The following is a 16,354-nucleotide window of genomic DNA, read 5'->3' on the forward strand; positions in this document are numbered from 1 at the left end:
ATCTGCTCTGGGAGCACAAACCTACATTTCATGGTGCTTTCATGAGACTCACATGACTACCGGCTTGGAAAGTTAATACAGGCCGAGTTCCTGGGGAGACTGGGATTCTGGCTGTTTGTGGAAAGCAGGGATCCATATCTGGCTGCTCAGGGACAAAAACACACCTGTGTGAACGGCCCACTGGCTCAGGCAGTGGAGACAGGCACAGCAGCCAGGAGGCAGGGAACAGCTCTTTCCTCCCCCCAGGTACCAGTACCGCTCCCCTGCAACCCCCAGCATTGCTTCAGGAGCTGAGCAGCTCCAGAATAGAGCATCTGGACACTAGAGGGCGCCATATTCAAACATGAAATGCCAAAGAACCTTGTCAGGAGTAAAATTATTAATACAACTCCCGAGAAAGATTTAAATAATATGGACCTCGTAACTCTTCCTGAAAAATACATTAAAAGGATCTTTTACCATGATCAGGTGGGATTTATTCTGGGGGTGCAAGGATGGTTTAACCCCCAAATCAATTAATGTAATATACCACATTATCAAAAGGAGTGATAAAAAACATGATGATCTCAGTAGATGCAGAAGAAGCATCTGATAAAATTCAACATCTATTCATAATAAATACTCTGAACAAAGTGGGCATAGAGGGAACATAACTCAACATAAAGACCATATACAATAAACCCACAGCTAACATCATACTCAATGGCAAAAAGCTGAAAGCCCACTTTCACCACTCTTTTCCCCCCACAGCTTTGTTGAGATATAATTGACAACATTGTGTAAGGATAAGGTGTACAATGTGATGATTCAATACACATATATTTTGCCACTCTTACCACTCTTATTCAACATAACACTGGAAGTCCTAGCAATAAGATAAGAAAAAGAAAAAAAAGGAACCCAAATTGCTAAGGAGGAACTAAAATTATCACTTTTTGCAGATGACATGATACTATATAGAACACCTTAAAGACTCCAGCAAAATATACTACATATAAACAAATGAATTCAGTAAAATTGCAGGATACAAAATCAGTATACAGAAATCTGTTTCATTTCTATATACTGAAAATGAACTAGCAGAAAGAGAAGAAAAAAAATCCCATTTATAATTGCACAAAAGTGAATAAAATATCTAGGAGTAAATTTAACTAAGGAGGTAAAAAACCTGTACTGTGAAAACTTTAAGTCATTGGTAAAAGAACTTGAAGATGACAGAGATAAGTGGAAAGCTATTCCATGCTTGTGGATAGGAGGAATTAATACTTTCTAAGTGTCTGTACTACCCAAAACAATCTACAGATTGAGTGTAGTCCCTATCAAATACCAAAAACATTTTTATGGAACTAGAGGAAATAATAATCCTAAATTTATATGAAACTACAAAAGACCCTGAATAGCCAAAGCAATATTGAGAAAGAACAAAGATGGAGTTATCACATTCCCGGATTTCAAACTATACCACAAAGCTATTATAATCAGTACCGTATGGTACTGTCACAAAGATAAGACACACAGAGCAATTCAACAATTCAATGGAACAATATAGAGAGCCCAGAAATAAACCCATGCTTAAATGTCAATCTATAAAAAGAGACAAGAATATATAATGGGGAAAAGGTTAGTCTCTTCAGTAAGTGTTGTTGGGAAAACTGGACACCTACATGCAAAAGAACAAAACTGGACCACTGTCTTACACCATACATAAAAATAAATTCAAAATATATCAAAAACCTAAATTTAAGACTTGAAACAGTATGGTACTGTCACAAGAATAGACCCATAGATCAATGAGACAGAATAGAGAGCCCAGATTAAAAACCCATGCATATATGGTCACTTGATATATGATAAAGGAGACATGTATATACAATTGGGAAAAGACAGCCTCTTCTATAACTGATGTTGAGAAAACTGGACAGCTAAATGTAAGAATGAAACTGGATTACTGTCTAACTCTATACACAAAAGTAAACTTGAAATGGATCAAAGACCTGAATGTAAGACATGTAACCATAAAACTCTTAGAAGAAAACATAGGCAAAAATCTCATGAACATAAGCATGAGCAAATTTTTCCTGGGCACATCTCCTTGGGCAAGGGAAACAAAATAAAAAAATGAACACGTGGGAATACATCAAACTAAAAAGCTTCTGTATAGGAAAGGACATCAGCAGCAGAACAAAAAGGCAACCCACAGTATGGGAGACTATATTCATAAATGATTTACCAAGTAAGGGGTTAACATCCAAAATATATAAAGAACTCGTACACCTGAACATCAAAAACAACAACAAATAAGCTGATTGAAAAATGGGCAGAGGACATTTTTCCAAAGAAGAAATACAGATGGCCAACAGGTACATGAAAAGATACTCCACATCTCTAATCATAAGGGAAATGCAAATCAAAACCATAATGAGACATCACCTCACACCAGTCAGAATGACCCCTATCCAAAAGACAAGAAATGACAAGTGTTGGTGAGGTTGTGGGAAAGGGAACCTTCCCAGTGTTGGTAGGAATGTCAGTTGGCGTAGCGGTTCCTCAGAAGACTAAAAATAGAAATAACATATGACCCATTATGCCCACTTCTAGGAATTTACCTAAAGAAAACAAAATCTCTGATTCAAAAAGATATATGCACCTCTATGTTTATCACCACCTTGTTTACAATGGCCAAGTTATGGAAGCAACCCAAGTGTCCATCAGTAGGTGAATGGATAAAGAAGATGTGGTACATATGCATAATGGAATATTATTCAGCCATAAAAGGAAAAGAAATCCTACCATTTGTAACAACATGGATGGATCTAGAGGGTGTTAGGCTCTGTGAAATAAGCCAGATGGAGAAAGAAAAATAATAAATGATTTCACTTATTTGTGGAATCTAAAAACAAAGCAAAACAGAAGGTACAAAACAGTAGTAGACTCATAGACACTGAGAAGTAACTAGTGGTTACTAAAGGGGAGGGGTTGGAGTGGGTGGGTAGAGAGGGTGAGGGAGATAAATGGGCACCAAAATTATCAGTCACAGTATAAGCTGGTCATGGGGACATGACCAGTATTGTGTAAGGATAAGGTGTACAATGTGATGATTCAATACATGTATGGAGAATATAGCCAGTGATTCTGTAACATCTTCCTATGTTGACAAGATAGTAACTGCAGTGGTGGGAGTGAGGATTAAATAATATGGGTAACTGTTGAACCATTGTATTGTACATTTGAAACAACTATAAGATTCAACATCAACAATACTTTAATAAAAAAATAAATAAAAATAAACAAATAAATGTAAGACCTGAAATCATAAAAACTAAAGAAAATATAGACAGTGAACTCTGGGACATTAGCCTTAGCAATTTTTTTCTGGATATGTATCCCTAGGCAAAGGAAACAAAAGCAAAAATAAACAAGTTGGGACTACATCAGACTAAAAAGCTTCTGCACAGTGAGGGAAACCATCAACAAAACAAAAAGCAACCTACCGAATGGGAGAATGAACATATTCATAAATGATATATCCAATAAGGGGTTGATATCTAATATATATAAAGAACTTATATAACTCAATACCAAAAGTTAAATATTAATTATCTGACTAAAAAATGGGCAGAGGAACTGAACATTTTTCCAAGGAAGATTTACAGATGGCCAACAAACACACGAAAATATGCTCAGCATCACTAATTATCAAGGAAATGCAAATCAGATCCACCATGCAGTATCACCTCACACCAATCAGAATGGCTATTATCAAAAAGACAAAAAATAATATGCATTGGAAAAAATGTGGAGAAAGGGAAGAACCCTTATACACTGTTGGTGAGAATGTAAACTGGTGTAGCCACTATGGAAAACAGTGTAGAAGTTTCTCAGAAAATTAAAAATAGAACTACCATATGACCCCATAACTATACTTTTTTGGGCATTTACACGATGAAAACAAACATTAATGCATAAAGATATATGCATCCTTTGTTTATTGTAGCATTATTACAATGGCCAAGATATGAAAGCACCTTAAGTGTCTGTCAGTAAATGAATGGATAAAGATGTGTATATATACACAATGGGATATTGCTTAGCCATAAAAAGAATAAAATCTTGCCATTTGTGACAGCTTGGATGGATGTAGAGGGTATTAAGTGAAGTAAGGCATAGAAAGGCAAGTATCATATGATTTCACTTATATGTGGAATCTAAGAAACAAAACATGAATAAATAAACACCCCTGAAACAGACTCTTAAATAAAGAGAATAAACTGGTGGTTGCCAGAGGGAAGAAATTTAAATAAGTGAAAGAACTAAGTAGTAGAAACTTGTAGTTAGAAATAAGTCATGGGAAGGAAGGTATAGCATAGGAGATAGTCAATAATAATGTAATAACTTGGTAAGGTGACAGATGGGAACTACACTTATCGTGATGAGCATCTTGTAATATATATATAAATATCAAATTACTATGTTGTATACCTGAAAATATTATAATGTTATGTCATCTATACTTCAATAAGATAAAAGAAAGACATCATGACCAAACAGCACACATATACATACAATGGTTAAGAGCAAAGATGCAGACAAGGTTACCAAGACTATTCAATGTTGAAAGAATAATTTTTTCAACAAATGGTACTAGGACAACTGGATATCTACATGCAAAAGAATGAACCCCTATCACACACGATACACAAAAATCAACACAAAATGGATTGAAGACCTAAATATGAGACCTAAAACTATAAAACTCTTAGAAAGAAGCAGGTATAAATCTTCATTATATTGGATTAAGTAGTGATTTCTTAGATATGACACCAAACACAAGCAGCCAAAGAAAAAATAGATAAATTGGACTTGTCAAAATTAAAAGCTTCTGTGCTTGAAAGGGCACTATCAAGGAGGTGAAACGCAACTCAAAATGTGAGAAAATATTTGTAAATCATATATCTCATAAAAGTCTAGTATCCAGACTATATGAGAATCCTTAACAACTCAACAGTAAAAAGACAACCTGATTCAGAAATGGGTGAAGAATTTGAATAGCTCTGTCTCCAAAGAAGATATACAGATGGCCAATGAGCACATGAAATGATTCTCAGCATTATTAGTCCTTAGGGAAATGAAAAGAAACTACAATGAGATTCTATTCACACCCACTAGATTGGCTGCAATCAGAAAGACAATAGCAAATATTGATGAGCATGTGGGAAAATTGGAACCCTTATACACTGCTGTTGGGAATATAAAATGATGCAACCACTTTGGAAAGCAGGTTGGCAGTTCCTCAAAGTGTTAAACATATGATCCAGCAGTTCTACTCCCAGGTATATATACAAAAGAATTGAAAACAAAAACCTCTACGTGAATGTTCATAGCAGCTTTATTACTAATAATAGCCATAAAGTAGAAACAATCCAAATGTCCATCAGTTGATGAATGGCTAAGCAAAAGGATATATCCATATGATGGAATATTAATTGACCATAAAAAGAAATGAAGTCAAGAAAATGAGAAGATAAGCCACAGACTGGTTGAATATATTTACCAAAGACATATCTGATAAAGGACTATAATTCAGAACTCTTAAAGCTCAACAATAAGAAAATGAACAGCCCAATTTAAAAATGGGCAAAAGATTAAACAGATACCTCACCAAAAAAGATATATGTAGGTAAATTAGTATATGAAAAGATGCTCCACTTTGTATGTCATCAGGGAAGTACAGCTAAAACAATAAGATACTAGTATACACCCATTAGGATGGCAAAAATCTGGAACATGGATAATACCAAATGCTGCAAAAGTTGTGGAACAACAGGAACTCTCATTCATTGTTGGTGAGAATGGAAAATGCTAGTTTGTCAGTTTCTTAAAAAACAAAACATATTCATCATAACAACTCAGCAGCTGTTTTTTGTGTGGGTTTTTTTTTTTTGGTATTTAATCAAATGAATTAAAAACTCATGTCCACACAAAAACCTGTGCATGGATGTGTATAGCAGTTTTATTCATAGTTGCCAAAACTTGGAAGCAACCAAGCAGCCCTTTGGTATGTGAATGGATGAACTATGATACATAAAGATAATGGAATATTATTCAGTGCTAAAAAGAAATGATCTATCAAGCCATAAAAGACATGGAGAACCCTAAAGTACATACTACTAAGTGAAAGAAGCCAACCTGAAAAGGCTATACTGTATTATCCCAACTATATGACATCCTGGGAAAGGCAAAACTGTAGAGATAGTAAAAGAGAAGTGGTTGTTAGGCTTAATAACATGCTCCTAAGTAATCAATGGATCAATGACCAAATAAAAACAGAGAACAAGCAATATATGGAGACAAATGACAACAATGATTTAAACACTGCAAAATCTTTGGGACACAGCAGAGGCCATGCTAAGAGGGAAGTATATTGCAATACAGTCCTACCTCTGGAAAGAAGAACAATCCCAAATGAACAGTCTAAACTCACAATTAATGAAACTAGAAAAAGAACAAAAAAGGCTCAAAGTCAGTAGGAAGGACATAATAAAGATTAGAGCAGAAATAAGTAAAATCAAGAAGAATAAAATAATAGAAAGAATCAATGAAAGCAGGAGCTGGTTCTTCAAGAAAATAAACAAAATACATAAACTCCTAGCCAGACTTATCAAGAAAAAAAGAGAGTGTACACACATAAACAGAACCAGAAATGAGAAAGGAAAAATCACTATGGACACCACAGAAATACAAAGAATTATGAGAGAATACTATGAAAAATTATATGCCAACAAACTGGATAACCTAGAAGAAATGGACAACTTTCTACAAAAATACAATCTTCCAAGGCTGACCCAGGAAGAAACAGAAAATATGAACAGACCAATTACCAGCAATGAAGTTGAATTGGTAATCAAAAAACTACCTAAGAACAAAATACCTGGACCAGATGGTTTCACTGCTGAATTTTATCAAACATTTAGTGAAGACCTAATACCCATCCTCCTTAAAGTTTTCCAAAAAGTAGAAGAGAAGGGAATATTCCCAAACCCATTCTATGAGGCCAGCATCACTCTAATACCAAAACCAAGCAAAGACACCACAAAAAAAGAAAACTACAGACCAATATCCCTGATGAACATAGATGCAAAAATACTCAACAAAATATCAGCAAACCGAATTCAAAAATACATCAAAAAGATCATCCATCATGATCAAGTAGGATGTATTCCAGGGATGCAAGGATGATACAACATTCGAAAACCCATTCACATTATCCACCACATCAACAAAAAGAAGGACAAAAACCACATGATCATCTCCATAGATGCTGAAAAAGCATTTGACAGAATTCAACATCCATTCATGATAAAGACTCTCAACCAAGTGGGTATAGAGGGCAAGTACTTCAACATAATAAAGGCCGTATATGACAAACCCACAGCTGAAAAAAAAAAAGATAACCGGTTGTTATGGGGACGGAGGGATGAACTGGTAGAGCAAGGAGGATTTTAAGGGCATGAAAGTTTTCTGTATGACACTGTAGTGGTAGATACATGTCATTATACATTTGTCCAAATCCATAGAATGTACAATACCAAGAGTGAACCTTAATGTAAACTATGGACCCTGGGTGATAATGATGTGTCAGTGTAGGTTCACTAATGGTAACAAACGTAGCACTCTCTTACAGCGTGTTGTTAGTGGAGGAGGGTATGTCTGTTAGGGGCCAAGGGATATATGGGAACTCTGTACTTTCCACTCAATTTGCTGTGAACCTAAAACTGCTCTAACAAATAAAATCTGTTTAAAAAAATAGAAGTTAAGTACTAATACATGCCACAATATGCACGAACCTTTAAAACATTATTCTATGTGAAAGAAGCCAAACACATGTAGATAAATGTCAACCTAAAATTGTCAGGAAGCATAATTAAGCATTTATTTGGGATCAAAGAATTGTATTTCAGGTTGGGCAACAACCCAAACAGAGTCCCACTAGAGAACAAAAGTCAGGCGTTTTTAAAGACAAAAAGGGAATTCTTGTATGATGTGTTTACAGAGAATTTTGATTGGTGTTAGCAGCAGAAAACTACTTTTGGCTAACCCTAATTGATTGCTAAGGCTATCACTAAGCAAAAGTCCATCACTGTTGTCAAGTTGCAGTTGTTGTTGTAGAATCCTGGGAATATTTGCAGTTTCGCCCAGTTTACCTGGTGAGGACATGCCTAAGGCCCACCTTCTTACTGGAGTCCTGGCTTCATTTTAAACCCCTTGACATAGGTGATGCCATTTTATTTCACCTTTTACACACAAAAGACCACATTCCATTTCTAGGAAATGTCCAGAATAAGCAATTCTATAGAGACAGACAGTAGATTAGTGATTGCCAGGGAATAAGGAGTGACTGGTAATGGGCACATAGTTTTTTGGGAGTGATGGAAATGTTCTGAAATTAGATAGTGGTAATGGTTGCACATCCTTGTGAATACACTAAAAGCATTGAATTGTACACATTATAAGGATGAATTTTATAGTATGTCAGTTATATCTCAATTTTTTTAAAGCACACAGACATTGAGGCCAGAACCCTAGATTCAGATCCTAGCCCTACCACTTTTAGCTGTATCTTTGCCTCTTTCATCTGTAAAATAGAGATAAAAAGCGATTCCTTCCTCACAGAGTTTTATGAGGCTTTAATGTGTTAACACACATAAAGCCTTTAGTATAGTTCTTCGCACATGGTTTAAATGCCAACCAAGCATTAGCTATTATATATAAAACTGAATTAAAGTTTCATGAAACAATAACCTTCCTGCCTATTTTGTAGTCCTCGTTTTCTCTTCTATTGATTTTAAAAGAGAGAGAGAAATGTTCAGATCCACTATATTGATTTCACAACTTACTGATGCCACTAAGAAACCCTGTTTCCAATGCTACCCTGTTTGCTCAGCTAACTTATGCTCATTCTTCTAGACTTAGCTTAAAATTGCTTCCTCAGAAAAATCTTTCCTAATTTCCCACATTAACTTAGGTTTCTCTATTAATGTGCTTGTGTTAGCACCTTATCTTTAACCTCTTAGTACTCATCATACTTGTATTTTTTAAAATACCAGTTTTTCCCACTAGATTATAATCATGTAGGCAGAAACTGTATTTGTTTGTTCATTGGTATAGCCTTAATTGTTTAGCAAAGTGCCTATGATACAAAGAGTGCTTAATAATTGTTGACTGATAGTAGAGGAAAAATTGTAAAGAAAGGTTATCAAAAAGTTTGAAGAAGTGTAATTGGAATGCCAAGCTGGTCATTGAGTAACATAGTGCTGATACTATGCTCTGTACTCATTAACCAGTATTCAATATGGTAATCCCCCAGGGAATCTAATTACACTTTATCCATAGGGAGAAGGACTTGCTAACCGAGGCACTGCTAAAATAATCGCTAGTGTGCAAGATTGAGGCATCTTACTATCTGGACAAGTTGATCTGCTGTAATACCAAGTTAGCTAGTAAATGTAACTCACCTTGCAGCTACGGAGGTTGCAGGCATTTTGGTACTGGAGTGCCAATACTAATTTCTTCAGTTTTTTGAAAGGGGAAAGGTTTGAAGATGCTATATTACATATTCCTGCTTTTGTGGAAAATACCGGAGTGCAGGAGATGATTCTTGTCTTCTCCCAACCTCTGTGCCTGTTTTTATTTACTGTTTTGGTAATGCTAAAGGGACAAAATATAAGACAAACAGAAAAGATATTATTACATATAATTTCATAAGTTTTGTAAGCTAATCTTATTGAGAATAAAGAAAAACTAATAAAAGTAGGTTCCTTGGCTTTGATTAAATTTGACAGGAAAATAAATCAATTTTTTTTGTGTGTGAAATCAACATTCTTAAAGTACTGGACATAGTATCCATTTGTCTTATTACAATGGTGTAATATGTAGCCACAAGCACAGCCTATATTGATAGAATATTACAAATTCAAGGCCAGAGAGGTAAGAAACTAGTGCAAATTGAATCAGACTGGGGGAGGCTAGCCAACTAGTAATTCCACTATTTCTTCCTCACTTTACTACCTTCTCTTTTTCTTTCATGTTCTTGCTGTTTCTTTGACCCCTTACTCTGCTTGTCTCATACGTTAACCACTTTCTACTCTGTGACTTCTGTCATCTTTGAAAATTACAATGGAAACGTGATTTGTTTTGTTTTGCTTTTTTTCAAAATTCCTCACCAGAAGACTGTACCCCTGCTGTAGTGATCCTATTCAGCAATCCTATGTAGCAAAGGCTGTATTTGTAAATGGGTGTTAAGGTCCTAGTTTGCTCATTGTTGAGATTTGTAATTGGTATGCTGGGGTTGTTTTTAAAATAGTAATAAAAAGTACTTTGTTGAAATTATTTCCATAGATGGTATAAAGCTAATTACAGCATGGCTGAGAAGTTAGACTGGGGCCGAGGAATGGGCTGTGACTTTGTCAGGAAGAGCTGTAAATTCTGGATTGATCAGCAAAGACAAAAGTAAGAGTGCTATTTCTTCATAATGTCTTTGATAACACAATTTATTTCTGATTTTGTTGTTTATCCTGAGCCTAAAGTCAGTACTTTCAAAATGTGGTCTAAACTGTTCAGTTTCAAAGTCTGCAGGACTTGGTCATAATATCTATGACCAAGGGGATGAACTGAAATAAAACAAAAGCATGTATTTGGGGCTCTCAGAAATGCAAATTTGGGAAACAGAGATTTGGGTAGCAACCCAAATTGTGTCCCACTAAGGAACAAAAGCTATGGGTTTTTTTAAGACAAAAGGGAATGCTTATATATGTTGTTTACAAAGAGTTTTAATTGGTGTTGAGGCAGAAAACTCATCTTGACTGAATATAATTGGATGTTAAGTTTATCACTAAGCGAAGTCTTGTACTATAGCAGAAATGTTTGAGCTGAGTCCTTGGACAATTTGCATTTTGACCCAATTCAAAAGTTCAAGGTTCCACCTTGACAGTATGTATAAGGCCCATCTCCTTAATCGCCTCCCAGCTCCATTTTAACTCCTTTACTTAAGTGGCCATATTTTCATTTCACCATTCACATATCATAGTAAGTAGTTGCAATATTGTTTTAAGTCATATACTTAAAGAATCTGCACTGTGGGAGCCAGAGCCATAAATCCATCTTCTCCCATGTACATACCAGATCTACTCCTAAACACACAGCAGTTCCTCCTGAAGAAGAACAGGTCTGAGTGAACACCTATACAACAAGGTATAGAAAGACCACATAAAAAATGACAGGCAAGACAGAGACATGGTAGCAGCAGGAGCCCCACACCCAATGTGGACATTACTGTAGGACTGGAATGCAGATTCACATGCCCTGGGGCACACACACACACACACACAAAATGTGGTTTAAAAGTCAACTAATAAGGGAAGGAAGCCAATTTCCATAACTAAAGCAGCTGCTAAGGAGCAGAGGAACTGCTAAACTCTCTCCAGGATCAGAGGTGCTGGCAAGTACAGTTGTTTAAAATCCCCCTGCATGTTTATAGTACAGATGGGACCAGGGTCTAGGTGGACACACCAGCTCCAGACATAACCAAGGCAGTTTCCCAGTCCCCATCTGCACCCTAATGTGCTTGATGGAGATCCTGCAGTCCCATTAAGATGGTACTATCATGGCATCACAGATTCACCCTACCTGCCCCTTCTGACTCCAGCCACCACATCAGCACAGCCTCTGAGGTGCTCACCTAGATTCTCCCTGCCTGTAGCCCTTCTATCTCTGGCTACCCCATTATTGTACCCCTGACCAGTCTTCACCTGAGAGACCCCTGAACCATGCATTGCTGTTTCTGGCTGCTTAGCCAGTGGGTCACAGCAGGCACCCACCAAGAAGACCCCCAGATTGTGCCCTCTACCAGTTATAAAGATGCTCTCCAGACTTGAGAGAAGAATGGAGGAACTCAGGGAGAACTTCTTAAAGAGATAAAAAATACTAAAAGGAACCGATCAGAGAGGAAGAATACAATAAATGAAATGAAAAGTACACTAGAGGGAATCAATAGCAGATTAGAGGATTCAGAAGAACAGATCAGTGATTTGGAAGACAGAGTAATAGCTCTCACTCAGGCTGAACAGAAGAAAGAAAAAAGAATAAAAAGAAATGTAGATAGATTAAGGGACTTCTAAAACAACATCAAATGTCCTAACATTTGCATTGTAGGATCCCAGAAAGAGAAGAGGGAGAGTAAGGAAGGAGTGGAAAACTTACTTGAAGAAATAGCTGAAGACTTCCCTAACCTGGAGAAGGAAACAGACATCCAGGTCAAGTAAGCACAGAGAGCCCCAAACAAGATGAACCCAAGGAAGTACACAACAAGGCACGTAATAATTAAAATGTCAATGTTTAAAGATAAAGAGAATCTTCAAAGCAGCAAGAAAAAAGCAACAAGTTACATACAAGGGAAACCCCATAGGTCATCAGCTGATTTTTTCAACAGAAACTTTACAGGCCAGAAGGGAGTGGCAGTGCTGAAATGAAAAAGCCTACAACCAAGAATACTCTACTGGTCAAGGTTATCATTTGGAATGAGATACAGAGCTTCTCAGACAAACATAAATTAAAGGAGTTTACTACCACTAAACCAGCTTTACAAGAAATGTTGAAAGGACTTCTTTAAGAAGAAAAGAAAAGGCCTTAACTAGAAACAAGAAAATTATGAAAAGAAAAAACTTAACTGGTAAAAGCAAACAGCAAAGATAGTAGGTAAAGTACTTAAAAGCTAGTATAGAGGTTAAAAGACAAAAGAAGTAAAATCAATTACTTCTTAAAATTAGTTCAGGGAATCACTAAGTAAAAGGGTGTAATAGAAGAAGATATATACATGAAACATAGAGGAGGGGAAATAAAAAATGTAGTGCTATTAGAATGCATTCAAGCTTAAGTGACCATCAAAGCAGTCTATATGCATAGAATGTCATATATGAACCCCATGGCAATCACAAACCCAAAACCTGTAATAGATACACAAAAAATAAAGAGAAAGGAATCCAAGCATAACGCTAAAGTCATCATGCACAATTAAAGAGAGCAAGAGAGGAGATCAGAGGAAAAAACGAAAATAGCCAGAATGCAGTTAACAAAATAGCAGTAAGTATATACCTATCAATTTTTTAAATGCCCCAACCAAATGACATAGGGTAGATGAATGGATTTAAAAAAAACAAGACCATCTATATGCTGTTTACAAGAGACTCTCTTCAGACCTAGAGACACATATAGACTGAGTATGAATGAATGGATAAAGATATTCCATGCAAATGGAAACAAACAAAAAAAGCTAGAGAAGCAATACTTAACATCAGACAAAATAGAACTTCAAAAATTGGAAGCCTCCAAACTTACTCTATGAGGCCAGCATCATCACCCTGATACCAAAAGCAGACAAAGACACTGTAAAAAAATATCCCTGGTGTACATAGATGGAAATATCCTGAAGAAAATATTAGCAAACTGAATTCAAAAATATATTAAAAGGATCATTCACCATGATGAGGTGGGATTTATTCCAGGGATGCGAGGATGGTTCAATACCTGCAAATCCATCAACATGATATACCACATTAACAAAAGGTGTGATTAAAAACTATATCATCATCTTAATAGATGCAGAAAAAGCATTTGACAAAATTCAACATCCATTCATGAAAGTGGGTATAGAGGGAACATACCTCAACATAATAAAGGCCCTATACAGTAAACCTACAGCTAATATTATACTAAATGTCAAAAAGCTGAAAGCTTTTCCTCTAAGATCAGGAACAAGATAAGGATGCCACTCTTATTCAACATAACATTGGAAGTGCTAGCCACAACAATCATATATGAAAAAGAACTAAAAGACATCTAAATTGGTAAGGACAAAGTAAAATTGTCACTTTTTGCAGATGACATAGTACTATATATAAAAAACCCTAAAGGCTCCACCAAAAAACTACTAGAACTAATAAATGGATTTAGTAATATCACAGGATACAAAACCAATATATAGAAATAGGCTGCAGTTCTATACACAAATAATGAACTATTAGAAAGAGAAGTTAAGAAAACAATCCTGTTTACAATTGCATTAAAGAGAGTAAAATACCCAGGAATAAATCTAACCAAGGAGGTGAAAAACCTGTACTGTTAAACTATAAGACATTGATAAAAGAAATTGAAGATGACAAGATAAATGGAAAGCTATTCCATGCGTATGGATAGGAAGAATTACTATTGTTAAAATGTCCACAGTATCCAAACAATCTATAGATTCAATGCAATCCCTACCAAAATACCAATGGCATTTTTCACTAGTAGAGCAAATAGTCCTAAAATTTGTTTGGAACCACAGAAGACCTCAAAGCAGTCTTGAAAGAGAAGAACAAAGCTAAGGATGTCATGATCCCTGATTTCAAACCATACTGCAAAGCTGTAGTATTCAATGCAGTATGGTATGCACAAAAATAGACCCATACATCAATGGAACAGAATAGAGAGCTCAGAAATAAACCCATGCTTATATGGTCAATTAATATAATACAAAGGAGGCAAGAATATACAATGGGGAAAAGACAGTCTCTTCAACAAATGGTGTTGACAAAACCAGATTACATACAAAAGAATGGAACTGGATCATCACTATTGTACACCATGCAACTAAAGTAAATTCAAAAAAAATTAAAGACCTAAATATAGAACCTGAAACTATAAAGATCCTAAAAAAAAAGCAGAGGCAGTAAACTCCTGAATATCAAAATTTGTGATTTTTTTCTGGATATGTCTCTTGAAGCAATGGAAGCAAAAGCAAAAATAAACAAGTAGACTACATCAATTAAAAAGCTACTGCACAACAAAGGAGACCATCAACAAAATGGGAAGGCAACCTGCTGAATGAGAGAAGATAATTGCAAGTGAAATATCCAGTAAGGGGCTATATATAAAATATGTAAAAAACTTACACAACTCACATCAAAAAACTAATCTGATTAGAAAATAGTCAGATGACCTGAATAGACACTTTTCCAAAGAAGACAAACAGATGGCCAACAGACATATGAAAAGGCTCAACATCACTAATCTCAGGGAAATGCAAATCAAAACCACAGTGAGATGTCACCTCATGCCAGTCAAAATGGCTAGTATCAAAAAACAAGTAGTAACAAGTGTTGGTGAAGATGCAGTGAAAAGTAAAACCTCATACATTGTTGGCGGGAATGTAAATTGGTGCAGCCACTATGGAAAGTGGTAGTGAGGTTTCTCAAAACACTATAAACAGAAATACCATATGACCCAGTAATTGTACTTCTGGGAATTTACCGGAAGAAAACAGAATCACAAATTCAGAAATATAAATGCACTCCTGGCATTAATTACAATAGCCAAGATATGGAAGCAACTAATATCTATCAATAAATGAACAGATAAATAAGATTGGTATATATGTACAATGAATGTTACTCAGCCACAAAAAGAGAATGAGATTTTTCCATTTGCAACAACATGGAAGAACCTAGAGGGTATCATGCTAAGTGATGTATTAGAGAAAGACAAATACCATATGATTTCTCTTACATGTGAAATCTAAAAAACAAAACAAATGAACAAACAAAACAGAAATACTGATAAAGACAGATTGGTGGTTGCCATGGGGAGGTATGGGTGAAATAGGTGAAGGAGATAAAGAGGTACAAAATTCCAATTATAAAATAAATTAGCCATGGGAATGAAAACAGCATAGAGAGTAAAGTCAATAATATTGTTGTATCTTTGATGACAGATGGTAACTACACTTATTGTGGTAAACATTTAGTAATGTATATATAATTGTTGAATTACTATATCATACACTTGAAACCAATATAATACTGCATATCAACTATATCTCAATAAGAATTTTAAAAGAATAAAATCTCCATCTGCATGTGGCATCCCCATACCAATTAAATTGGAATGTCTGAAGTGGGAATTGATAATTTTTTTTAGAGATCCCCAGGTGATTTCAATGTGCAGCAAAGTTTGGGAACCAGTGTTCCACTGTGTTAAAGGAAGTATACAACTAATGTTACAGCTGTAAAATTTGATTTTTTTCTTTTAACAGCAATAATTCTGTTGCCCTTTAGGTCCCAATTATAGGATCACCTGAAACCCAAAATGGAAGGGTATTTCCTCTTCTCCATTCTTCAAAGCTAAAACCATTGGTCCCCTGAATTCTCTCCTATCCTTTCAACCATAAGCCAAAGGTTGGCACACTTTTTCTGTAGAGGGCCAGATAGTAAATTCAGGCTTTGAGGGTCATAGAGTCTCTGTTAAAATTAATCAACTCTGCTAT

At 35.6% G+C, this 16,354-nt stretch overlaps 1 protein-coding gene across 4 annotated transcripts in view; it reads left to right on the forward strand.

Moving 5' to 3' along the window:
• Window positions 1–16,354, forward strand: part of LMLN (leishmanolysin like peptidase) — a 135,257-nt gene that overhangs the window by 68,479 nt on the left and 50,424 nt on the right. For 3 of the 4 annotated variants that reach the window (XR_012129168.1, XM_073231484.1, XM_037013178.2), the window contains exon 12: window positions 10,396–10,506. The exons of the other annotated variant lie outside the window; for it this stretch is intronic. Coding sequence is in view for 2 of the 3 variants with exons in the window: in XM_073231484.1 (XP_073087585.1) it covers window positions 10,396–10,506 (111 nt within the window). In the remaining variant the exon portion in view is untranslated. The remainder of the gene's footprint in view (window positions 1–10,395; window positions 10,507–16,354) is intronic. 4 annotated transcript variants of the gene reach the window in all.

This window comes from Manis javanica, chromosome 3 (assembly GCF_040802235.1).
Source record: "Manis javanica isolate MJ-LG chromosome 3, MJ_LKY, whole genome shotgun sequence".
Classification (NCBI taxonomy): domain Eukaryota; kingdom Metazoa; phylum Chordata; class Mammalia; order Pholidota; family Manidae; genus Manis; species Manis javanica.